Source organism: Scardinius erythrophthalmus (assembly GCF_964197995.2).
Source record: "Scardinius erythrophthalmus genome assembly, chromosome: 24".
Taxonomy (NCBI): domain Eukaryota; kingdom Metazoa; phylum Chordata; class Actinopteri; order Cypriniformes; family Leuciscidae; genus Scardinius; species Scardinius erythrophthalmus.
This window is the reverse complement of record NC_138244.1, coordinates 20380387-20407270: the sequence shown is the minus strand read 5'-3', so window position 1 is coordinate 20407270 and position 26884 is coordinate 20380387. Positions and strand designations below refer to the sequence as shown.

The following is a 26884-nucleotide window of genomic DNA, read 5'->3' as shown; positions in this document are numbered from 1 at the left end:
AGATATGTTCACACGCTGTAAAAAATAGAAAATATTCGTTTGTAAATGAGTGTAAGAAAATCAAGTATTATGAATCAATTCGACGGAACTCCAAACACAAACAGCATGCCTGTCTCCCCTTGTTAGCTCTGCTCTGGCTCTGGGCTGTCCTGCTGCTGTGGCTCAGACTGGTTTAATACAAGAGTTCACATTTCAGAAAAAGCTGAGCATGGATGCTTTGGGTTTTTTCCTGGAGTCTATAACACTGAGCTTCTAGGTAGCATGGCTGTGGTGTTACAGGATGTGTCTAATTTGGTTGCTGGTAATTAGGTTTCTCTGGGTCGAGGCCCATCAAGTACTTCAGTGCTTAAGCCTGACAAGGTTGTGCTTGGTGACCTTCACAGCCCATAGGCAGGCATTGGTCTGCATGGTGTAGTGCAGTGGTCACCAACCTGGCACTTCATTCATGATAGAGGTGGGATGGAGTTATGAGGTTTGACTGACACATTGAGAAGCCAATGCAGTTACAAGGTTTAGTCACAAGCTTTTTCTAACACTTTTCATTGGTTAAATATTCGCAAAACCCATATGGCTGATATTCCAATAAGACTTTCAAGTATTTTTCAAAAATGAGCATTATGTCATTGAACCAAAACATTTCCTCCCAAAAAATTCACAGGTTCTATCACCATTATCTGCAAACCTCTTTCATCATGCTATCGCAGAGAGCGGTACAGCAGCAATGGATGCTCTCATGAGTCCCAACCCTCTTGCATTCGCTCAGGTCAGTTACACCTGTTAAATTTCTAAACAAATTCAATTAGAACGTTCTGTAGTCAAAATGAAATAAATTTAATGTAAATATCAATTGTTTCTCTCTAGGCTGTAGGAAATATATCTGGCTGTGATATTTCCAGCACAAAGACGATCGTTGACTGTGTGATGCAGCTGACAGAAGAAGACATCTTGACAATTGCTAAGGTCTGTCTGTCCAAATACTAGTCTTTCTTATTGAATCTCTGTGAACACTCATAAATTTATGCAAACAGTCCACCTATGCACTAAACGGTGTGTTGTCTTTTGAAACAGGAGCATCCGGAGCTTCGTTTTGGAGTGACAGTGGATGGCCATTTCCTTCCAAAACCTGCAGCAGATCTTCTTCAATCCCACCAGTTTAATAAAGTGCCTCTGATCACCGGAATCACTAATGATGAGTGTGGATATATGCTGCCAAATGTAAAGACAGACTTCTTCACTTTTAAAATCTGTAAAAATACAAACACGAGATTTGTTTTTCCAAAAATTAGAACTTCAGTCAGTATTTTACAGTATATTCACATCTAGCAAATGTTTTTCCATAGTTCTTTTCACCTCCTGGATGGACAGATGGGATGGACATAGAGCAGATCGTGCCGTTTTTGACCATGTTTAATCATGCTGTAAGAGTATCTTCAATTATACATATATAGTCCACCAAAGCCAAACTATTTCAAAAGTTGTTATGATTGAAATGATAAATTATATTAATAATTTAATAACAACTTTTGAAATAGTTTGGTTTGGTGGATTAGATCTGTTACACTGCTGCTTTTGTGTATTGCTGCTGCTGCAGAGCTAGAATGGATTTGCTGTCATAGATCTAGGCAGTTGGAGCTGGTGGAGGGTTATAGAGGAACTCTGATAGTAAGCTGCAAGACTTGCCTTTATTGTTTGTAATTTAAAAATACTTAACTTTTTAAATAATATTTCTGGTCTATTTTTATCCCCTTTAGCTTCAAGATCAGTCAATTCTTGAGCTTGTTTTAAATGAGTATCTGGGCACATCCACTGACAGGATCAAAATCCGAGATGGTTTTCGAGAGATGTTAGGAGACTCTTTGTTCAACATCCCAGCTCGCAAAGTAGCGAATTTCCACAGAGGTAAGAGTTTGTTCAATGCGCTGTAGAAGTATGACTGTGTTAAATTTGTAGAATGCTGTTTCAGTGATACACAACAATAATGATCAATTTCGTCTATTTCTAGATGCTGGTGCACCAGTATACGTGTATGAATTCCAGCATTCTCCCAGTATACTTCAAAAGAAAAGACCCAGTTTTGTTGGAAGTGACCATGGAGATGAAATTGCATTTGTTTTTGGTTTTTGCTTTGCAGATGGACTTATAAAGCTGGAAGGTACAACCCCAATAATATTAGAAAATATAACAAATAGATTTAGTGTTTTAGAAGTACAGTCACACTAGCGAACTTTCACAAAATTCCACAGAAAAATGGTCCATTGTATATTGTCAGCAGTGTAGCGATGTATGAAGCACAGCTCACAGAGAAATCACTTTCAGACCAAGCAGCTTTCAGATGGTCAACACAGTGAATTTGCTATAAAACGTTGGGAAATATGCATGTGGAAAACTTTCGGTCTCACACGAAATATCCAGTCATGTGTATTACTATTGAAATGACTGGATTTGGACTGTGAAAATTTGCTGAAAAATGTTAAATGTGACCATACCTTAAGATCTCAGACTTTAGTCTCATTGATATCATTAACCACAACAGTTGTCAAAGTAAGGATTTTATAGGTAGTGACAATCAATACAGTGTCTCTCTTTGTTTTTCCTATTTAACGTCTTTCTTCCTGTTTTAATTCAGGTGAACTCTCAAAAGAAGAAAATGAACTTTGTAGATCTGTCATGAATTACTGGGGCAACTTTGCTCGCACTGGGTGAGTGAGACAAATCTCATGTCCTGTGTGTTCCTGGGTCAACATATTTTGTTGATACTGGAACAACATTCCTGTCTGAAAATCTTATCTAACCCTATCCATACCCCTTAAGCTAACCCTACCCATAACTTATCCCTAAAATAAGAGGGAAATGATAGATGAATAACACTGATGTAGAAGCACCTAACCCTGGTTGTAAGCATAAACTTGACATAAACTGTAAACGTGTCCCTCAAATCTGATTGGTTGATTGATATGTTGTTCCAGGATCAACAAAGATGATGCACAGGTTCAGCAGACAAGTCCAGTTGAAATTTTTCAGGGTGGTAGACGGATATCATGAATAAAAAGCTTTGTTTAAAGGATGAAATTCTTGAAAACATTACCAAGTAGTTTGCTATAATCTTTGAAGAAGTTTGTTCAAATGTTATAAATATTTGAAACCAATCAAATGTCTGCCAAATCAAATCTTGTGGTGCAACCGACATGCAGAAACATACTTAAAACAGGAAGTGCAATCATAGTGAAGACCCCTGCCGTCCTCTTGAGTCAATCAGTTAAGGTTGTAAAAAGTCATGTGATGCGGCTCCCAAAAAAACATGATATTTATGAATTAATTCTCTATATTATAATTTATCATGACATTTGTAAAAAAATAAATAAAGTAAGTTTACAGTAGGTTTAATTTGTTCAAATCAGTTAATGCATTAGTTAACTTTAATAATGAAAAATTATGCTTACTAAATTTATTAACCTTTGCTAATATTAGATATAAAAATATAGTAATATTTTGTACAAGATCTGTACATTCACATGTATTTAAATTTTAAGAAAAACATTACTTTTTTACTTGATTACAATACATGACATTTTAGGGTCATTCATTTCATACTGAAAATTAGGGCTGGGTATCGACAAGGGCCTGACGATTCGATGCATATCACGATATATGTTGCAATACGATACATATGGCGATATATTGCAATACTTTAAATTGAAGAATAAAAAATGTAAAAAATAATAGAGCTGAAAATACAACTTGCTGTGTTCCAGCTGAGGTATTCTGTTATGTGTATCTTCCATTCCAAATTATTAGCAAAGCTTTGCATATTGTGTCACTGAACACTTTTAACTAAAAATTAAGTCACAAAATGTATAAAACTGAAATTTCTTCTCTTGAAAATAAAACTTATTGTGACAAATGTGGGTAATTAAACAGTTGCTGGTCCCTTTTGATTTCCATAGTATATATTTTCCTACTATGGAAGTCACTGGGGAACAGCAAATGTCTGGTTGCCACATGGAAGCCACATTCTTCAAAACATCTTGTTTTGTGTTCCGCACAAGAAAGAAATGAATACAGGTTTGGAACAACGTTTGAGATGAAATAAGAACAGAATTTTAATTTTTGGTTGAAGTATCCCTTTAAAGGTGGTATCAGTGATTTCAGGCCAACCAATCACCGACAGGGGGAGGGTGTTGTGAGGTTTTGTGCTCGTGCACGGCTGCACGCAAAGTCAGAGCTGAAGAAAAAGCTGGCTCAAAACCTCACAACACCCTCCCCCTGTCAGTGAGTGGCTGGAACACTATTTGTTTTGGTTTTGAGTGTTTGGCCAAACCATTTGTTTTTGTGTGCAGATCTCAGAGCCTAGGCTCTGTCATCTTTTCATCTTTTCTCGGGATATGAAGCCAAAAGATTATCCTTAATTTTTGTATTTATTGTCAACGCAGTGCAGCAGCAGGCAATCCTAGAGCAGGCTATCTAGCGTGCTCATTGGCTGCCGTGCGGCAACTGCAGCAGCCTACCACTGAGCCTTGCGTGACGTCGTGCCCTCACGCGTCATAGCCCGCCAGAATGGGGGTGGCTTAGCGTATATAAGGAAGGGCTCGGGGGCTGCTTACCTGGTTTTCATCGACTGAAGTGAAATGAGCTCGTGGCGCGAGAACGGCAGAGAGAATGCAGATGAGTTACATTAGGTAACTGAGTACGTTCTCTTACGAGAGGTTGTCTCGTATTGCGTAACTGCTTACGCTATGGGAACCCCTTGTCAACGCTGTGCGCGCCAAGCATCCACTACATAAGTCCCAGGGGGGGAAAACCCGGGGGACACAGATAAGTGGGAATGAGGCGGCCAACAGAGTGGGCCAGCACATGTACATAAGCACACAGTAGGGGATATATAGAGCGGTGCAGCCGGTCTGTACTGAAAATTTATCGACCCTTATAGTGCAGCTCAACCAGGAGAGCTAAATCGCGACTAAGACTAATAAAAGCAAGGCAGGAACTTCCAGGTTATAGAACCTAACAAATGTAGAGGGGGAGGCCCAGCCTGCCGCCATACAAACCCTAACCCTAACCCTAACGACGAGGCCATGCGTCCTATTGCCTGGCCGAGCGTCGACTCTGCAAACGCTGCAATAGCCGCAACATATACTTTGAGCGTGGAGGGGGACCTGCCCATGTCCAACAGCTCTTGAAGGAAGCAAAGCACCCACGAAACCCCACAAGTTTGTGCGTCTAAATTTTTGTCTGTGCACCATTTAGTAAACACAGACCATTTGGACGCGTAGAGCCGTCTCGTAGAGGGAGCTCTAGACTGCGTGATTGTGTTCACAACCCCTTCTGGCAGGGCAACGGGTATCCGTTGATTATCCATGCATGCAGAGACCAGCGCTCTGGATGAGGATGCCAAATCGAACCGCCGGCTTGAGAGAGGAGATCTCCTCTCACCGGGATCGGCCATGGGGCTAAGTCTGACAGCCACATCAGCTCAGGGGACCACGTTTGGTTCTCCCATCGCGGGGCTATGAGGAGCACCGAGTGGCGCGCTGCCCTGATTCTCCTGATGACCTGTGGTAGCAGTGAGATCGGAGGGAAAGCGTACAGCGGGCAGCTGGGCCAAGCAGTGAGTGCTGAGCCCAAACAAGGAGGTGTTCCGCCAGAGCGCAGAGATTTCTGGATCTGACTCAGCTAACCCTGGCGGTTCACGTAGGACACCACAGACATGTTGTCCGTGCGGACCAGTACGTGATGGCCCCGCAGGTATGGGAGGAAGTGCTTCAGCACATTCTCGACCGCTATCATCTCTAGACAGTTTATTTGAAGGCTTTTCTCCCGGTCTGACCAGAGACCATAGACCGGCCTGCCCTCGAAAAAAGCACCCCAACATAGGTTGGAGGCGTGCATCGAGATCACCTTTCGGTACAAGACGACTCCCATTGTCACTCCCAACTGGTACCATTCGGCCGCTATCCAGGGCTGCAGAGCTAAAACGCAGCTCTGAGTCACTCTGATTCGCGAGCCGCCAGGCTCGGTGAGGCACTCAAGCATTCAGTCAACGTTGTAGAGGGTGCATACGCAGTAGACCCAGCTGGAGCACTGCTGCAGCTGAAGCCATATAGCCCAACATTCTCTGAAATGTTTTCAGAGGAACAACGCTGCCCTTCTGGAAAGACGCGGCCAGATGCCGAACACGGCGCGCGTGCTCTGTCGACAAGCGGGCCGTCATAGCCACCGCGTCCAGCTCTATTCCCAGAAAAGAGGTTGACTGACGGGGCAGCAATGAGTTCTTGGTCCAATTGACCATTAGACCCAGGCTTTCCAGATGGCTGAGAAGCACTGTTCTGTGAGATATGAGTTCTATCTCCGACTGTGCCAAAATCAGCCAATCAGTTCAAATAGTTCAAAATTCGCATACCCTGACTACTCAGGGAAGCGAGGGCCGCATCCATGCACTTCGTGAATGTACGGGATGCTAAAGACAGGCCTAACGGCAGGACGGTGTATTGATATACCTGACCGTCGAAGGCGAATCTCAAGAATGGCCTGTGACGGGGTATAATCTGAATCTGAAAGTATGCGTCTTTCAGATCGAGAGAAATAAACCAGTCCCTCGGGCGAATTTGCACGAGGATTTGTCTGGTTGTGAGCATTTTGAACGGTCGCCTCATGAGAGCTTTGTTCAAATATCTCAGATCTAAGATAGGTCTGAGAGCTCCGTCCTTCTTGGGCACAAGGAAGTAACGGCTGTAAAAGCCTGACTCGCTCAGAGAAGGATGTAACGGTTCTATTGCCCCCTTGCACAGCAGCTTTGCTATTTCTGCACGAAGTAGGTTTGCTACTTCCAAATTCACTCTCGTCTCGGTCCGTGCTCGAAAGCACGGGGGACGGCGAGCAAGCTGTAGTGAATAGCCCTGCTCTACAGTATTCATCACCCATTCTGACACGCCCGAAATCGCTTCCCATGCTTTTGCATGTATAGCTAGGGGTAGAATGGCCTCTGGGTTCCGATCGCCGCACTGCGTGGGGTCGAGAACCTGTATCAGAGGTATCGGTGCGGCGCGTGCGCTCTCGATGCCTGAATACGGCGGCTCGCTGACAGCGATGGCTGGCCGGTTTACACTCAATGACTCGATCACTTTGGATAGAGAACATTCTGTGGCGAGAAAAGCGGGACGCGTGAGCAGCGCCTGGGGTAGAGTGTTTATCAGGACTCAGTGTTTATCAGTACTTACACCCCCATTTATCAGAGCTCGTGAGCGGGCACAGGGCTTATGTTCACAACACGGCCGGTATGTGACATTAAAGGTTCCGTCCCCTGGGATAACCATGTAACAGAGCGGGCAGTGAGTAGGTTAGGGCAGTGGTTCCCAATCCTGGTCCTGGGGACCCACAGCCCTGCACATTTTATATGTCTCCTTTATCTGACACACCCAGTTCAGTTCATAGAGCTCTTTCCTAACGAGATGATGATCTGAATCAGGTGTGTTAAATGAGGGAGACATACAAACTGTGCAGAGCTGTGGGTCCCCAGGACCAGGATTGGGAACCACTGGGTTAGGGCACTGTTTTGTGGGCACATTTCCTACATTTAACACTCGAGCGGCATATGCTACTGTAGCTCTAGAGTGGGCTCTGCATGAGTGAATGACACAGGGGGAACCGTGCTTGTGTGTAGGGGTGAACACTGGGAAGTGGGCACATTTTCTACACTCAAGACACCATCGGCGTGAGCCAGATAACCAGAGAATTGTACTCTTATGAGATTTCTCTGGGGTGCCGTAAAAACGGTGTTTGGGTGCAGGCGAGCGGGTTGTACAACACGCTTGTTGGCTGCAAAATACACATCTGCAGTCGCCTTTTTAAGGGGACTGACAGAGCGAAATGCTTTGAAGGCCCATAAGTTTAGACGCTTATAAATACTTGAGCACCATCATGTGAGCGGGAAGGTGCGAGAGGCGGGTTCGCTTTCTGTATGCAAGAAAGCTGGCCGCGAGCTCGGAGAAGCGAACAGCATAATTTTTATCTGCCGCCAGAGCCAGGATACGAACTCGGGTCTCTGGCGCGAAAGCCTAAGATTTGTGTGGGACTGCGAAATGTGTGAGAAATGGAGGTTGGTCCGGCCTCGGCGGGACTAAAAACACTCTCTTTCCTCCTTTCGCCGGTGAGTGACGCACGCGAACGGGGCGCAAGGGGAGAGGTAGCTTTCTTGTAACGTAAAGAAAGCTAGCCCCGTGACCGTCCACTTCTGACATCCCTTGTGAACGGCGCAGTTTGCGCGGCACAAGCAAAGGGAGAGAGAGCGGGAAGAGGGGTGAGTAGCCAGAGAGCGTCATCATGTTTTGCGTCGGCGTTTGTTTGCAGGCGTGCATGTATTATAACAAGCTTGTTTACTGCAATATAGATATTTCCAGTCGCCTGAACTTAAGAGGGGACTGAGAAATGTGTGAGAAATGGAGGTTGGTCTGGCCTCGGCGGGACTAAAACACTGTTTTCTCCCTTCGCTGGTGAGTGACGCACGCGAACGGGGCACGAGGGCGGGGTAGCTTTCTTGTAACGTAAAGAAAGCTAGCCCCGTGACCGTCCGCTTCTGACATCCCTTGTGAGCGGCGCAGTTTGCGCGGCTCGAACAGAGGGAGAGAGAGCGAGGAAGCTAGCCCCGTGACCGTCCGCTTCTGACACCCCTTGTGAATGGCGCAATTTGCGCGGCTTGAACATAGGGAGAGAGAGCGGGAAGTGTGCGATGCATTTGAAACAATGCCTCGTAGGAAATTTCTCTTTTAGAGGAGGAGAGAGTTTGTGTCGCAGCGGCGAACACACACAGCAAAAAAAGGATATGACGCCGGATAGCGTAGCAGGCACGGATGGCTGAAGGCGGCGAAGACGACCGGCTTTCTCAGACGCTGTCCTAAGCTTGCTGGTCGCTTGCTTGAGTCCAGCGATGTGTAGAGCTTTGCTGAAGAGATGAAAATCAGGTAAGCAGCCCCCGAGCCCTTCCTTATATACGCTAAGCCACCCCCATTCTGACGGGCTATGACGCGTGAGGGCGCGACGTCACGCAAGGCTCAGTTGCCGCACGGCAGCCAATGAGCACGCTAGATAGCCTGCTCTAGGTTTGCCTGCTGCTGCACTGCGTTGACAATAAATACAAAAATTAAGGATAATTTTTTGGCTTCATATCTTTTTTTGGTAGCATAAGCAACTTACGCAATGCGAGAGAACGTCTCGTAAGAGAACAGCCAGGGTCCGAAATTAACACCCGCCAAGTGCCAAATGCGGGTAGATTTTCGGTTTGGCGAGTAAATCTCAAAAGGCTATCCGCCACACTGGCGGGTGAATGTTTATACCAAAATATGAAGCGTCAAGCTTCCCCGTACTTTTTGACAAGCATCCTTGACAGGGCGGCCAGAGCGGCCAGAGCTTCTTTGCAGCTCAAGTCGGTGGCGGTGTGTACGTACAGTTAATGCTCTATCTGTTGACGGCGCTGAGGAAAAAGCTCCCGCCACTGGAAGAAGCGGTCGCCGCCCATTTTTGTCCTCCTGCGCACCCATCAAAGCCGTGCAGAACGCCTGGCCAGGCTGCTTCTGCTTTACACACCATGGTCATTCTTTTCTCGAGAAAAGGAGTTTTCTACTCGTTCCCTTATCTCTCAGGGAACCGAGGTTAAAGTAACCGAGTACGTTCTTCCTTCCCTTCCACATGAGTCAGGTAACAAAACTGACAAAAACATTTTTTATTTCACCCCAATGATAATATTTAATATATATTCTCACATTTTGAATAGCTATCTATACATTATAGATATTTTTTATAGTATTTTTTTATTATACATTTCAAATTTTGCTCTGGAAAATTTTTTATGTTTGTATTCAACATAATAGGCCTACATTATTATCTCAATTAAAAGTACTGAAATTAATGTATATGTGACAAAAAAAGGCTGTTTATTATTTTGGCCGGTAAAAAATATGCTTGGCTGGTGGATTTTTTCATCTACCAGTCCCCGTGGCAGGTGAGCCAAAAAGTTAATTTCGGACCCTGAGAACAGCGCATCAGCACGCGAATGAAACGTTTAACCGGCAAGGCTTTAAAGCACATGAAAATAATGAACTTTTGTCAATTGCAGTGTCCCGTGAGTGTAACTCCTCTTCCTTAAAGTGATATATGAATGTACGTTTTGAGACGGAGGCACAAGAACTGCAACTGATAGAATGCCCTGTAACACAATACTAAGATAATTTTTGGAGGCATTTTAATCTTCCACGATAAAAAATTGATATCGCACACCCCTAAACAAAAGTGCACCGGCACCCACACGTCGATATTTCTGTATGCACAAGGAATCTGACAACAACCAGGATGATCTGATCCCACCATAATCGAGTCCATCTGTGATTACATGAAGAAACAGAAAAAACTGAGACAGACTAAATCCAGAAGAACTGCGGGAACGTCTCCAAGATGCTTGAAGAAACATGCCTAAGACTTTTGCACAGTACTGTCGTTTAAACAAATATGTATAAAAAGAATGCATTTCTAAGAGTTTCTTTTAAACTATATTTTAAAAACCTTTTTCAGGTCTCCGAATGGTCCGGGCCTCACATCGTGGCCTGAATTTGGAGCTGAAACTGAGTATCTCAGCATTGGACTGGAACAGAAACCTGGAAAGGACCTGAAGGGAAAACACTTTAATTTCATGACTCAAACCCTTCCACGATTAATAAATAAGCAAAAGGAAGGCAAGTTATCAAAGTCAGCATTGTTTCAAAATTCGCTAAGGCTCACTATATAATATTAAGAATGTTTGCACATTTGTTTTTGACAGGACCTGTAGCACAAACCAAATTAGGATCTCTAAGAGGTTCCTTCCTGACTGTGAAGGGCAAGAAAACTGTCATCAATAGCTATCTCGGTGTACCATTTGCCAGGCCCCCAGTGGGGTCTCTGAGACTGGCTCGGCCCCAGCCTGCAGAGAAATGGCAAGGAGTGAGAGATGCAACCAAACAGCCACCAATGTGAGATGCCACACTACAGTATTTAAATTTAAATGTGTTTAGACATTTCCAGTATCTAATGTACCGTGGATTCTTTAGGTGCATTCAGGACAGGCAAGCGAGTGTCCTTGAGCTGGAGTTTCTCTCTATGGATGTGGAGATTCCTGAAGTCTCAGAGGACTGCTTGTATCTCAACATCTACACTCCAGTCAAACCTGGTGAAGAAGATGTCAAGTTGCCAGTAAGTTCAACAACAGCTTTTTGGGATTGAATGTCCTCATAGAAATTGGGTCGAGAATGTTTCCACGTGTTTTCTAGGTCATGGTTTGGATTCATGGTGGAGGACTTTCTGTTGGTTCAGCTTCATTATACGATGGCTCTGTTCTGTCAGCGTATCAGGATGTGGTCGTGGTGCTGATTCAGTACAGATTGGGACTGCTGGGATTCTTAAGGTTGGTGCCATACATTATTTAACAGCTGCAGATTCCCTGGATTATATGAAATGCTTAATGAAAGCGTAAAGATCATCAATTTTAATTTATTATTATTATGAGGTGTGAATATTTGCTCTGACAGCAATTTGATTCAAGTGTGATTCTTAAATGATGCAGTGCATAATGAAATCTGAAAATTGGTCTGTGGTACAATTCATAATATTTTAATGAAGTTTCTTTTTTAAAAAAAAAAGCATAAAACCTCAATGCATAAAAATCACATCATGTTACCTTGTTATTATATATGTAGACGCTTTATAATTATTACAATAAATAATACAGAAATTATTCTGTATTAATTTTTTAAAGGAACACGCTGACTTTTTGGGTCTTTAGCTTATTCACCGTATTCCCCAGAGTTAGATAAGTCCATACATACCCTTTTCATCTCTGAGGTAAGCCGTAACTCTGTCTGCCGCACCCACCGCTAGCCTAGCTTAACTCAAAGACTGGAGGTAAACGGCTCCAGCTAGCATACTGCTCCCAATAAGTGACAAAATAACATTTTCCTATTTACATGTTGTGATTTGTGTACACGCTGTTGCCATTTACCTCCAGTCTTTGTGCTAAGCTAGGCTAGTGGTGGGTGCGTCAGACAGTTATGGCACGCACAGAGATGAAAAGGGTATGTATGGACTTATCTAACTCTGCGGGATACGGTGAATAAGCTAAAGTCCCAAAAAGTCAGTTCCTTTAAAAAACTATTAAAAATGAGATGCAAATATAACTGGATTAAAAACGTTCTCGGTTACTAACGTAACCTCGGTTCTCTCTAGAAAAGGGAACGAGTACTGCGTAATATCTTACGCTAGGGGAAAATCTCTTTTCCGCGAGATACTGAAGCCAAAAATTATCCTTAATTTTGAAATAATGTAAAACGCGTTGCGGCAGCATGCAGACATAGGCAAGACGGCTCGGCAACTGCAGCAGCCTATCGAGAGAGGCCCCTCGTGACGTCAGATCCAATGGGGGCGCTTTGCGCCCACTGTGCCACGTCCCGCCGAAACAGGCGTGGCCTGGGCATATAAATACAGCTCGACAGGCTGATAGAATCTGTTTTTTCATCACTGAAGCGAACCAGAGCGTGTTGCAGGCACGGCAAAGATACACAGTACTCGTTCCCTCTTCTAGAGAGAACCGAGGTTACGTTAGTAACCGAGTATGTTCTCATACGAGAGGTTTCTCGTACTGCGTAATATCTTACGCTAGGGGAACACAGTGTAAAACGCCGTGCGTGCTGAGATCCAACACCAAAGTCCCAAGGGCAAGTGCCCGGGGCTCATATAGTGCATGATCATCAGGGACTCGCAGAGAGTCCAGGAAAGAGGGGCTAGAACAGCATCATTCCTGTAATAAGAAGTGTCCTATAAGGAGCAAATTATATCAATAGTGTTCCACACAGTCAGGGCGAAAAAACTCGACCTGGTATGATGAATATTATGGGTCTTACACACTGCCCATAGAGTTATTTAATCTATCAGCGAGCAGCGATCAAGCAGTTTCAGTATTCATCGGGGCAGACAATACTGATTTTTTTTTTTTCGACCAAAAGCAGCTTAGCCTGCAAGGCGGGAACCTCTAGGTTATAAAACCTTATAAATGTAGACGGGGAGGCCCAGCCTGCCGCCATACAGATATCTTGCAAGGCAATCCTACTAGACCAAGCCCACGACAAGGCCATGCCTCTTGTGGAGTACGCTCTGACACCTAACGGGCACTGCAGGCCCCTAGAAGTGTAAGCCAGCGCTATAGCATCAACTATCCACCTGGATAGACTCTGTTTCGACACAGCTAGTCCCTTAGAACGTCCGTTGAACGAAACAAAGAGCTGCTCCGTCTGTCTGAAGACAGTCGAGTGAGGCACATAAGCCCTTAATGCCCTGACCGGGCAAAGGAAGCTTGCGTCCTTCTCCTCATTAGAGATCGGCAGGGCCGACAGGGAAATCACCTGAGCCCTAAACGGTGTGTTGAGGGATTTAGGAACGTACCCGTGCCTTGGTTTGAGTATGACTTTCGAGTCATTTGGCCCAAATTCCATACACGTCGCGCTCACTGAGAGCGCTTGCTAGTCCCCTATACGCTTTACTGAAGCGAGAGCCAGAAGAAACACTGTCTTGAAAGACAAGTGTTTGATATCTACTGATTGTATTGGCTCGAATGGGGCACCTTTCGTGGCTTCCAGAACCATAGAAAGGTCCCACATGGGGACTGAGGGAGGTCTGGGAGAATTCAGCCTCTTAACTCCCCTAAGGAAGTGAATGACCAGATCGTTCCTTCCAAGTGACTGGCCAAGCGTTGGTTTAGTAAACGCTGCTATGGCTGCCGCGTAAACCTTGAGCGTGGATGGGGTTCTGCCCTTATCCAGTAGCTCTTGCAGGAAGGAGAGAACCTCCGTCACCCCACAGTCTGGGGGTGATATGCCACGAGCTGTGCACCAGCTAGAGAACACAGACCATTTCGAGGAATAGAGCCGTCTAGTAGACGGGGCCCTACCCTGCATGATCGTGTTTAACACTCCCACTGAGATGTTAGCGGGTACCCGTTGATGGCCCATGCATGTAGTCCCTACAAAGCTCCGGGCGAGGATGCCAGATCGAGCCCTTGGCCTAAGAGAGGAGGTCCCTCCTCACTGGTATCGGCCATGGGGCAGTGCTTGTCAGCTGCATCAGAACCGGGAACCAAGCTTGGTTCGTCCAGAACGGAGCCACAAGTAGCACTGAGCATCCGTTTTCCCTGATTCGCTCTAATACCTGAGGTAGGAGCATGACGGGGGGAAAAGCATAGAGCGGGCAGCGGGGCCAGACGTGGGCCAGTGCATCCCTGCTCTTGGAGAAAAACTCCGGACAGAGACGCAAACAGATCTACCCTCACTCTGCCGAATGTCTTCCACAGCAGTTGGACTGTCTGCGGGTGTAGAGACCATTCTCCTGCCGGAACATTGCTCCTGGACAGTCTGTCTGGTCCCATATTCAGGTGGCCTGGCACGTGCGCTGCTCTCAACGAGCACAGATTGTGCTGAGCCCAGACCAGGAGGCGCTCCGTCAGCCTGTAAAGGTTTCGGGACCTGACACCTCCTTGGCGATTTATATAGGCCACCACCGACATGTTGTCCGAACGGACCAAGACGTGGTGTCCTTTTATCTGGGGACAAAAGCGCCTCAGCGCGTTGTCGACTGCCATCATCTGCAGGCAGTTTATGTGTAGAAGCTTTTCCCGTTCTGACCACTGGCCGAAGAACGGTCTGCCGCCGAGCAGCGCTCCCCATCCCGAGGTGGAGGCGTCCGTAGACACCACCTTCACACTCGAGGAAGTCCCCAGGCTTACACCTGACCGGTACCAGTCGGTTGCTCTTCAAGATTTCAGAGCTGAGACGCATTTCTGATCGACCTCGAGGCGAAAAAGACCGGAGGTCCACGCTCGACGCGGTACTTGCGCTTTCAACCAGAACTGCAGTGGGCGCATGCGAAGCAGACCCAGCTGGAGTACTGATGATGCTGAGGCCATAAGACCCAGCATTTTCTGAAACTTTCTGAGAGGGACTATAGTGCCGCAGCGAAAGGATTTCTTCATGCGCTGAATATTCATCCTGCGCTGTGGCGATAGTTGTGCTGTCATAGACAGCGAGTCCAGTTCTGTGCCCAGAAAGGATATTCTCTGACTGGGAGACAGTGAACTCTTCGCCCAAGAAAAGGCGCGGGTCTCGAAGACGGCGAAACGCGGTCCCCCGTGAGCAGACGCATCAGCTCTGCTTCAATGCTGGCCCTTTTCCCAGAAGGCTCGCGAGCAGAGGGGGCGAGATCCACAGAGCTCGACCAGTTCTGAGCACGCCGCTTTTCACGGCGCGGCACCGCAGCGGCAGAGGTGCAGTCTCGGTGAAAGATGCCAGGCGGGTCCTCAGAGTCACCATGGGCATTTGCTCTTAGTGAGGGCAGCCGCCGAAGAGAGTGTGAGTCTGGATGAGAGTGTGAGTCGCAGCGGAAAGGATATATCCTTAGCAGAGAAAAGAATATAATACGGTGGATAGCGTAGCAGGAACGGCGACTGAAGGCGGCGAGTTGTCGACCAACGGCTTCAGATGCAAAGGCTCGTCCCGCAGAAGGCTTTTTCTGACGGCGCTGCTTCTTCCTCTCAGGATCCAGCGATGCGAGAGCTTCCCTGAAGAGATGAAAAATCAGATTCTATCAGCCTGTCGAGCTGTATTGATAGGCCCAGGCCACGCCTGTTTCGGCAGGACGTGACGCAGTGGGCGCGAAGCGCCCCCATTGGATCTGACGTCACGAGGGGCCTCTCTCGATAGGCTGCTGCAGTTGCCGCAGGGCAATAGGCGCGCGAGCCGTCTTGCCTATGTCTGCATGCTGCCGCAACGCGTTTTACATAATTTCAAAATTAAGGATAATTTTTGGCTTCAGTATCTTGCAGAAAAGAGATTTTCCCCTAGCGTAAGATATTACGCAGTACGAGAGACCTCTCGTAAGAGAACCCACAGTAAAAGATTGGAATCTTGATTTAATGGATTTTTACTACAAGTAGGTAAAATTTAGTCTGTAATTGATAAATTAATCAAATCTGGATTAAATTTTCATTGTCAAATAGATTCTTTTAATGATTTTTTCATTTCAGTAGCCGTAATGTATTTATTTATTTTTTGTAAATAATTTGTCATTTTCAAATGTGTAGGTTTTGACTACAAAAAAACCTAAAAAAAATTACAAAAAGGTTTTGACTACAAAAAAAATCTATTTTTGTATTTTTTTGTAAAGAAACAAAAGTTATAGGTATTAGTTATAAAAAAATTAATAAAAAAAAAATCACAACAATACTTTAGGGCTACCAATTTAAATTTAAGGATGAATTAAATGTTTAATGGCATTAATTTATTGCAATTAATACATGTAACTTGGCGTTAAAATGTATTTATGTTTTTGTGCAATGTACGTATTAGTGACACTCTGAAATTTCTGAAACTGAAAAGATTTGGCCAAAATCATTGACAATTTCTCCACGAAACAATGACAAATTTAATTCGCAAAAAAGTTCTGAAGGGCCAAAATGATTGACGATATTTCATCATTATTTTATTTTGGCTTCAGTGTTTCATTAAAAAAAACTAATTTTGGTACAACACTAGTACACATGATTTAAGCCCTATTATGTGAATACATTTTCTGTATTTAATAACAGATTCAGATTAAAGTTTCCTTTTCTTTTTGCAGCACAGGAGATGAACATGCGCCAGGAAACTATGGTCTTCTGGACCAGGTGGCTGCTCTTCATTGGGTTCAGGAGAACATCCACAGCTTTGGGGGCGACCCTGGATTAGTGACCATCTTTGGAGAGTCTTCTGGAGGAATCAGTGTGTCTTTACATGTAAGAAAAAAAAAGAAAAAAAATTATATATGTATGTCTGTCAGTAACGCTCTGTTTTGTTCCTGTCTCTATGAAGCCCCTCCTTTTAAAAAAGCAAAATGTGCTCTGATTCGATTGATTCAAGCATGTTTGGGAAATGTCACACCCCTTACCATAAGTAAGGGCGATGAGAATCAAGCGTTTGCACAGAGCACATTCGTCTTTTGAGGGAGTTGAATGCATTCATTCTGAAGCATTTGCTGTGAGAAGCTCCACCCTTGCTTGACTCTCTCTTGAGGGATGAGAGTTGAGAGTCTGCACTTCGTCGTTCCGATCCCATTCCTGCCGAGGGCGGGATTGATCATGGGGAATGTAGGTGGAGCATGGGAAGGAGTCTGACAGGAGTTTTCTTTTCTTTTTGGGCTTCTCCTGCTAGCTCTGTTGTTCTCATGTCGGTTCAGGAAGCCGCTCTGCGGGCGCTTCTGACCTTGCTGAGAGCATTTTAATGTGGCGTGTCTAGTTGTGAGGAATTCGATGCGGAGAGAGAGTTGAGGCAGGTGTTATTAATAATAAGCCTCCTCCGCTGTCCCACATATAAGTGTGTGTGCCTTTTATTTCTCCCAGATCTTCTCATTGAGTTGTCGAGATCATGGAGGAATCTGGTTCAGCTCATAATATAGTGTGTCCTGTGTAGGTAAACTATTCACGTGAGGAGGGACTGTGCATTGATCATTAAGTGGTTGCTATAATTGCTACAGAGAGACATCTGTGACAAGGAAAATGAGAAAAACTTTCTTATTGATGCTCTGATGTCACACTCTGACCTCTACGGACTGCCGGTGAGGCGGTAGTAGAGAAGTTACAAAGGCGAGGTCTCAGTCAGCAGCTTTCAGGAGATGTATCCCTCGCTGGGGGTCTGTGAGGGTTGAAGGAGTAGTCATTACCCCTCTCTCCCTAGGCTCCCCCCCATTCAGTTTACGCTGATTTGGGGGTCTTCCTTCATGGTCCTGCAGGTGTTTTTTCTTTGGAGGAATTAAAGAGGTCTATCGCGCTCTCCAGCTTTTTAGGCTTGGAGATTAGAGCGGGTGCAGTTGATCTCTGCTCGCTTCTTTAGGAGAACCCTGCTTAGTGCTTACACCCTGCTTTTGCAGGGGCTTAAGCACAGAGTATGGACTAGCATTAAGAGCGTGAGTCGTGATGAGATTATGCAGTCCACTATCTTATCTGGTCCAGAGCAATGCTGTTGTTCAGTATGTTCAGGCTAGATTATTGTAATGCTCTACTGGGTGGTTGTCCTGCACGCTTAATAAACAAACTACAGCTAGTTCAAAACGCAGCAGCTCGAGTTCTTACCAGAATCAGGAAGTATGACCATATTAGCCCAGTTCTGTCAACATTGCACTGGCTGCCTATTAAAGGGATAGTTCACTTTGAAATTAATTTTTGATATGTTTTAGCTTACCTCAAGGGCATCCAAGATGTAGGTGTCTTTGTTTCCGTTTTTTGTCTTAGTTTCAATTTTGATATTTTTAGGTCAAACCGTTCTTGTCTGTCAGTCATATAATGCAGGTCAATGGTCACTGGCTCAAAACACAAGCACAGAGTCCAAATTAAAACAATTCCCCATCGTCCAAATTAAACAATTCCCCATCATAAGTACACATTGATGGCCTAAGACACGAAACGAGCGGTTTGTGTGTGTATTTATATCGTTGTTATCTCTTGAAAACAGCACACGTCCAAATGATCTGACGGCGTGGGCGGGTATAGATGTATATATAGATGTCGCCTTGGCTACTGCAGTGCAGTTCATTGGAACGAAACCGTAGCCAAGCGACATCTAGTGACACCATTGACCTGCATTATATGACTGACAGACAAGAACGGTTTGACCTAAAAATATCAAAATTGAAACTACTGCGGAAACAAAGACACCTACATCTTGGATGCCCTTGAGGTAAGCTAAAACATATCAAAAATTAATTTCAAAGTGAACTATCCCTTTAAACATCGTATCAATTTTAAAATATTGCTGATCACTTACAAAGCACTAAATGGTTTAGCTCCGCAGTACTTGAGCGAGCTCTTAACGCATTATAGTCCTTCACGTCTATTGCGATCTCAAAATTCCGGCCAGTTAATAATACCTAGAATATCAAAATCGACTGCTGGCGGTAGATCCTTCTCCTATTTAGCACCAAAACTTTGGAACAGTCTTCCTAACATTGTCCGTGAAGCAGACACACTCTGTCAGTTCAAAGCTAGACTAAAGACACATCTCTTTGACCTAGCATTCACATAATACATTATAGACTTCTATAATTCAATGTTAGGCTGCATTGATTAGGTCAGCTGGAACCGGGAACACTTCCCATAAATCCTGATGTACTCGTTACATCATAAGAAGAAACAATCTACATTGTTAAAAGCGCTATATAAATGAAGATGACTTGACTTGACTTGACTTGACTTCTGGGGCTTAGGTCCAGAGGATAGACTGATGTTAAGTGAAAGTGCGAAGCTGATGAGGTGATCTGCTTTCTTATCTTGTCCAGAGCAATGCCGTTGTTCAGCATGCTCCTCTGTAATGTCTACTGAGGGCCGCTGAAGGTGTTGGTCATAGTGAGATAATGCAACTCCTTCACTTTTAAAGGATGCCCTCCCTCCAGCTGGGGGTGTAATGCAGAATGTGGCCGCAAGGGAGAGGAGGTTTGATGGGTTTAAAAGCCGGTGTTTTTATAACACTTCCATCAGTTCCTCCTCCAGTGTATTCAGCTGGGAGGTGTTCGTGTAAACAATTTTCATGAGGATGGGCAGAGTTGATATTGCCGTATAGCACTCTTCCTTGGTGAACTCGCTGGGATAATAGCATCTGTTGAGTTGAGCTTGAGTGACTGGGATTTGAAGTAGGGTTGAGCTCCCGAGCAGGGTGAGCACGAGTAGAGCTAGACAGCTGAGATTGAGTATGGAAAATTCCACTTTCTTACTTATTGTCCTCCCCAAATTGTCATATTGGGTTTGAAGCAGGATTATGCTCCTCATGAATGGGTTGATCCCTGTCCCCAGACTACTCTAAGGTTGCAGTGGGGCTTTAAGCTTTCTTCAGCCCATTAGTCTGGTTTATCTTGGAAGCTGAGGAATTCTTTGCTCTGGGCTGTCCTGCTGCTGTGGCTCAGACTGGTTTAATACAAGAGTTCACATTTCAGAAAAAGCTGAGCATAGAGGCTTTGGGTTTTTTCCTGGAGTCTATAACACTGAGCTTCTTGGTAGCATGGCTGTGGTGTTACAGGATGTGATTATTTGGTTGCTGATGTATTTAAATTTTTCTGGGTTGAGGCCCATCAAGTACTTCAGTGCTTAAGCCTGACAAGGTTGTGCTTGGTGACCTTCACTGCTTATAGGCAGGCATTGGTCCGCATGGTGTAGTGCAGTGGTCACCAACCTGGCACTTCATTCATGATTGAGGTGGGGTGGAGTTATGAGGTTTGACTGACACATTGAGAAGCCAATATAGTTACAAGGTTTAGTCACAAGCTCTTTCTAACACTTTTCATTGGTTAAATATTCGCAAAACCCATGAGGCTGATATTCCAATAAGACTTTCAAGTATTTTTCAGTCAAAAAAAAGCATTATGGCATTGAACCAAAGCATTTCTAAAAAAAATTCACAGGTTCTATCACCATTATCTGCAAACCTCTTCCATCATGCTATCGCAGAGAGCGGTACAGCAGCAATGGATGCTATAATGAGTCCCAAACCTCTTGCATTCGCTCAGGTCAGTTACACCTGTTCAATTTCTAAATAAATTAATTTAGAACGTTCTGTAGTCAAAATGAAATAAATTTAATGTAAATATCACTTGTTTCTCTCTAGGCTGTAGGAAATATATCTGGCTGTGATATTTCCAGCACAAAGACGATCGTTGACTGTGTGATGCAGCTGACAGAAGAAGACATCTTGACAATTGCTAAGGTCTGTCTGTCCAAATACTAGTCTTTCTTATTGAATCTCTGTGAACACTCATACTGTACATTTATGCAAACAGTCCACCTATGCACTAAACCGTGTGTTTTGAAACAGGAGCATCCAGAGTTTATTTTTGGAGTGACAGTGGATGGCCAGTTCCTTCCAAAACCTGCAGCAGATCTTCTTCAATCCCACCAGTTTAATAAAGTGCCTCTGATCACCGGAATCACTAATGATGAGTGTGGATATATGCTGCCTAATGTAAAGACAGACTTCTTCACTTTTAAAATCTGTAAAAATACAAACACGAGATTTGTTTTTCTAAAAATTAGAACTTCAGTCAGTATTTTACAGTATATTCACATTTAGCAAATGTTTTTCCATAGTTCTTGTCACCTCCAGGATGGACAGATGGGATGGACATAGAGCAGATTGTGCCGGTTTTGACCTTGTTTTATCATGCTGTAAGAGAGTTGCATCTTCAATTATACATATATAGTCCACCAAAGTCACCAAAGCTTTTGAAATAGTTTGGTTTGGTGGACTAGATCTGTTACACTGCTGCTTTTGAGTACTAATGCTGCTGCAGAGCAAGAATGGACTTGTTGTCATAGAGCTAGGCAGGTGGAGCTGGTGGAGGTGGAGGGTTTTAGAGGAACTCTGATAGTAAGCTGCAAGACTAGCCTGTATGGTTTGTAATTTAAAAATACTTTAAACTTTTTAAATAATATTTCTGGTCTATTTTTATCCCCTTTAGCTTCAAGATCAGTCAATTCTTGAGCTTGTTTTAAATGAGTATCTGGGCACATCCACTGACAGGATCAAAATCCGAGATGGTTTTCGAGAGATGTTAGGAGACTCTTTGTACAACATCCCAGCTCGCAAAGTAGCGAATTTCCACAGAGGTGAGAGTTTGTTCAATGCGCTGTAGAAGTATGACTGTGTTAAATTTGTAGAATGCTGTTTCAGTGATACACAACAATAATTATCAATTTCGTCTATTTCTAGATGCTGGTGCACCAGTATACGTGTATGAATTCCAGCATTCTCCCAGTATACTTCAAAAGAAAAGACCCAGTTTTGTTGGAAGTGACCATGGAGATGAAATTGTATTTGTTTTTGGGTTTTGCTTTGCAGATGGACTTATAAAGCTGGAAGGTACAACCCCAATAATATTAGGAAATATAACAAATAGATTTAGTGTTTTAGAAGTACAGTCACATTAGCGAACTTTCACAAAATTCCACAGAAAAATGGTCCATTGTATATTGTCAGCAGTGTAGCGATGTATGAAGCACAGCTCACAGAGAAATCACTTTCAGACCAAGCAGCTTTCAGATGGTCAACACAGTGAATTTGCTTTAACACGTTGGGAAATATGCGTGGGGAAAACGCCTCGGTTACGACTGTAACCTCGGTTCCCTGAAGAGGGAACGAGCGTTGCGTTGAGTTTGACGCTATGGGAACGCTTTGCGTGATGACGTCTTGAAGCACATGTAAAATCAGTCCAATGGTGTGGCGGATTGTCAGAGGCGGGTGACGTCACGTACCAGGAAACTATAAAAGCCGGCCCGAAACAGAAAACGAAAGCTTCGTAAAGTCTGAAGGCGTGCTTACAGGCATGAAGGAGATATGGCAAGTTGACGCAACGCTCGTTCCCTCTTCAGGGAACCGAGGTTACAGTCGTAACCGAGGCGTTCCCTTTCAAGGGAACTCGCGTTGCGTCGAGTTTGACGCTATGGGAACGTCTATACCAACGCCTCCATAGCTACAAATGTCTGTCCTGTGTGAAATCTGGTGAGCAGCACTAGGAAGACAAAACATGAGACCCTGGAGCAGAGTCTAGATCCAGAGAGTAGAACCTGACGAAAGTGTGCGGTGAGGACCAGCCTGCCGCATCACAGACGTCCTGTAACGAAACTCCTGATATAAGGGCCTTAGAGGCCGCCATACTCCTCGTCGAGTGCGACCGGACAGCCAAAGGAGAAGGCTGCCCAGCCGCCTCATAAGCAAGTGAGATAGCCTCGACCACCCACTTGCTCATTCTTTGCTTAGACACTGGACCTCCCTTGTTAGGGGAGCCAAAGCATACAAACAACTGATCACTTTTACGCCACAGGGCAGCTCTGTGGACATAGGCGTCTAACGCCCGAACTGGGCAAAGCAAATTATTAGCCTCCTGGTCCGCATTCTGAAAGGGAGGAGGACAAAAGGCCTGCAGAACAATAGGTCTGACCACATTAGTGGGGACCTTGGGGATATAACCTGGTCTTGGATGAAGAAAGGCTTTAACCATACCCGGAGCAAACTCTAAGCATGACGGAGCGACCGACAATGCTTGCAGATCCCCTATTCTCTTAAGAGAAGAAATAGCCAGAAGGAAAAGAGCTTTCAGAGTTAGAAACTTCTCAGGAACCTCCTCAATGGGCTCAAAGGGGGCCAGGGACAGGCCTTGTAGAGCAATGGACAAGTCCCATGGTGGCACCCTAGAGCGAACTGCAGGCCTCGGCCTCCAAGTGCCACGAAGGAAACGAGATATTAGAGGGTCTTTCCCCACAGACATTCCACCCAAAGGAATGTGGTAAGCACCTATGGCCGCCACATAGACCTTCAAAGTGGACGGGGTCAGACCTGCCGTGAACCGGTCCTGCAGGAACTCCAGCACTGTACCAATTGGGCAGTTAACTGGGTCCAACCGACGGTCACTACACCAAGAAGTGAAGACTCTCCACTTCAGGGCATAAAGTTTCCTCGTGGAGGGAGCTCTGGACTGTAGAATGGTCTCAACAACCTCAGTTGAGAGACCTGACTCTATGAGCTGGGCCCCCTCAGAGGCCAAGCCCACAGGTTCCACAGTTCTGGGCGGGGGTGAAATATTGAGCCCCCTGCTTGGGACAGAAGGTCCCTCCTGACAGGAAGCTCCAGAGGATGCCCGTCGAGGAGGGACACAAGATCGGGAAACCATACTCTGCCCGGCCAGCGAGGGGCTATAAGAACCAGGCAAACCCGGTCCCTGCGAACTCTCTCCAGAACTCCCGGGAGCAGAGCAACTGGGGGAAAGGCGTACAGACGTAGCCTCGGCCACGCCTGTACCATAGCATCCAGTCCCAGAGGAGCTGGATGAGTGAGGGAGAACCAAAGTGGACAGTGAGACGTCTCTCGAGACGCAAACAGATCCACTTGTGCTTGGCCGAACTCCCTCCATATCAGCTCCACCACCTCGGGGTGGAGCCTCCATTCCCCGGGCCTTGGCCCCTGTCTCGACAGAGTGTCTACTCCTATATTCTGAACCCCGGGGATGTAGGCTGCCCTGAGTGACAGCAACTTCCCCTGGGACCACAAGAGGATATGGCGTGCCAGATTGGATAATGGGCGCGAGCGCAAACCCCCTTGGTGGTTGATATAGGCGACTACCGACGTGTTGTCCGTGTGCACTAACACATGGTGTCCCCTGAGATCTGTGATAAAGCTCCTCAGAGCCCGGAAGACAGCTAACATCTCTAGGCGATTGATATGCCAGGAACGATGATGGTCTTCCCACAGACCTTGAGATGAGCGACCCTCCAGAATCACTCCCCAACCCGTGAGGGAAGCATCTGTCGTTAGCAGTTTGCGACGACAAGGAGCTCCCAACACTGGGCCCTGGGACAGGAACCAAGGTTTCTTCCACATAACCAAGGCACGTAAGCATTGCCGCGTGACCTTGATTGTGCGAAATGGGTTGCCCCTCGGGGAAAACCCCCTGGTCCTGAGCCACCACTGCAGGGGCCTCATGTGCAGCAGTCCAAAAGGTATCACGTTGGAAGCTGCTGCCATGAGACCCAACAGTCTCTGGAACTGTTTGACAGTGAGTAGCTGGCCTAGCTTTACACTTTTCACAGCTGCAAGGATGGACTCTATACGTGGCGGTGACAGGCGCGCCTGCATAGACACTGAGTTCCAAACCACACCTAAAAAAGTGGTCCTCTGGAGTGGAGTGGTCCTCTTCTTGGCGTTCAGCCGTAACCCCAACTCTTTCATGTGGGCGAGAACAACATCTCGATGTTGAACCGCCAACTGATGCGACTGAGCTAAAATCAACCAATCGTCGATGTAGTTCATGATGCGAATACCCTGGAGGCGCAGCGGCGCCAGAGCTGCATCCATGCATTTGGTGAAAGTGCGGGGTGATAAAGCTAGGCCGAATGGAAGAACTTGATATTGGTATGCTTTGCCCCCGAAAGCAAACCTCAGGAACTTCCAGTGACACGGACGGATGGAAATATGGAAATACGTCCTTGAGATCTATCGTGACAAACCAGTCCTCGGATCTGATCTGTGGCACGATTTGTCTCAATGTTAACATTTTGAACTTGAGCTGCATGACTGACTCGTTCAGAACTCGAAGATCTAAAATGGGATGCAATCCTCCGTCCTTTTTTGGAACAATGAAATACCGACTGTAAAACCCGGTTTCCCTGTTGGAGGGAGGTACATATTCTATGGCCCCTTTCTCTAACAGAGTGTTTACTTCCTGTTCCATAACCAGAACCTGCTCGGGGGCCACCACTGTGGGTAGGACCCCCATAAACCGAGGTGGGCGTTTCTTGAATTGTATCTGATACCCTTTTTCCACGGTCTGCAGGACCCAACGAGAAACATTCGACAGTAGCTTCCACGCTGTCAAAGATTCTACTAGAGGTACCAGCCTCTCGAGACTGGTTTCTGGATTTTGTTGTTGTTGAGTAGTCAATTCGTCGCCCTGTAACGGCGCACCGGCAGGGAACGACCGAACAGACTGCTCTAACACCCTCCTCGGAGGGGGCCGGCATCCAGAGGCCACTACGTTTCCGGGTGGTCCTTGAGATATGTGCTCGCCGGAGACCGCTGCGCCCTGTAACACCGGAAGCGGCAGGGTTAGCAGAACGGTCCCCTGAGGGTACCGAAGAGAGACGGGCACCGTAAAAAGAGGTGTTAACCGCTCTGCTTCGGGGGGGACTACCCTCATTTGTCCTGAGCCCTCGGACGTCAGGATTTTTTCCCAGCAGCCTTCTTGGCGGTAATAACGGTCCGCAGATCCGTTTTACCCCTCGAGGGCTGCTGGGTTTGAGAGCGCCCTCCGTGTCCCCGAGATTTTTGTGGGGGAGCACGGGAGGAAACGCTCTGTTTCTGAGTGGCACGGTGTTCAGCGCTCTTTTTTGAGGAGTGAGGCTGCTCCCGCTCAGCAGCCTCATAGAAAGAACGGCGGGGGAGGAGTTTCTGAAGTGCAGCTGCCTGCTTTGAAGCTTCTTGAGACTTCGCTATAGCACTATTAACTGCGTCTCCAAATAAACCATCAGTGGAAACTGGAGCATCCAAAAGAACATGTTTTTCTTTGTCCTTTATATCACTTAAATTGAGCCACAGATGCACACCTCGGTGTGGAGATCGGGGAAAAACGGAAGGCTTCTGCGCTGAGGCTGAGCGCGAGATGGCAAGAAACGCTCGTCGAGCTTACTTTTCAAACGAGCGCCCTGCCGATCTTCCGGCCACTCGATAGATAATCGCTCAACGGCTCTTGTAACCACGTCGAGCAACTCTTCAAACGCATGAGACTGAGGTGGCGAATCCTCAGACTCAGCGTCAATACTCACAACGTCCAACTCCTCAGAGCTGGACAATTGCAGTACTGGTGCCTCCATCGGGGGGGAAGAAACCGCAGCGCGTGCTTCCACACCCTGATGAGAGGCACTGGATCTGTCAGTAAGAGGCTGAGATAAGGCAGAGCCCGTCTCAACATCCACTGACAGATCCATTTGCGAACCCCAGGTCTGAGATCGCCGCCGAGCCTCAGCCGCGGCGGGACCCGAGCCCTGGGGAATGTGGTCGGGATTGAACCGAGCCAAACGGGATCGGAGCGTACGCAATGGAAGCGCACGGCAATGCACACAGTCACCACCCTCGAGTGCTGACTGGGCATGCTCCTCTCCCAAACAAACAACACAAAGAGTGTGTGTGTCACCTCCCGTTAAATAACGCGGGCAGGGATGGACACACACTCTAAACTGCTGCTTGCTCGCCATACTGAATAATATATATATAGATATATAGACAGACAACACCAAATAAACGGACAGATTCAACAC

General features: G+C 45.9%; 2 protein-coding genes across 2 annotated transcripts in view; both read left to right on the top strand.

The window, feature by feature from the left end:
• Positions 1–26884, top strand: part of LOC308684445 (uncharacterized protein) — a 69389-nt gene that overhangs the window by 28851 nt on the left and 13654 nt on the right. Inside the window, exons 6-11 of the mRNA XM_081355659.1 lie at positions 659–763; positions 862–960; positions 1069–1215; positions 1341–1418; positions 1752–1899; positions 2003–2152. Of these exons, the coding sequence (XP_081211785.1) occupies positions 659–763; positions 862–960; positions 1069–1215; positions 1341–1418; positions 1752–1899; positions 2003–2152 (727 nt within the window). The remainder of the gene's footprint in view (positions 1–658; positions 764–861; positions 961–1068; positions 1216–1340; positions 1419–1751; positions 1900–2002; positions 2153–26884) is intronic.
• On the top strand, positions 6973–26065 carry LOC308684217 (fatty acyl-CoA hydrolase precursor, medium chain-like; the record flags this gene model as incomplete). Its single annotated transcript, XM_081355332.1, has 11 exons — positions 6973–7174; positions 10805–10994; positions 11073–11214; positions 11292–11425; positions 16681–16834; positions 20485–20589; positions 20688–20786; positions 20895–21041; positions 21538–21685; positions 21789–21938; positions 25836–26065. 11 exons carry the CDS (start codon positions 6973–6975, stop codon positions 26063–26065), a joined length of 1701 nt encoding a protein of 566 aa, XP_081211458.1.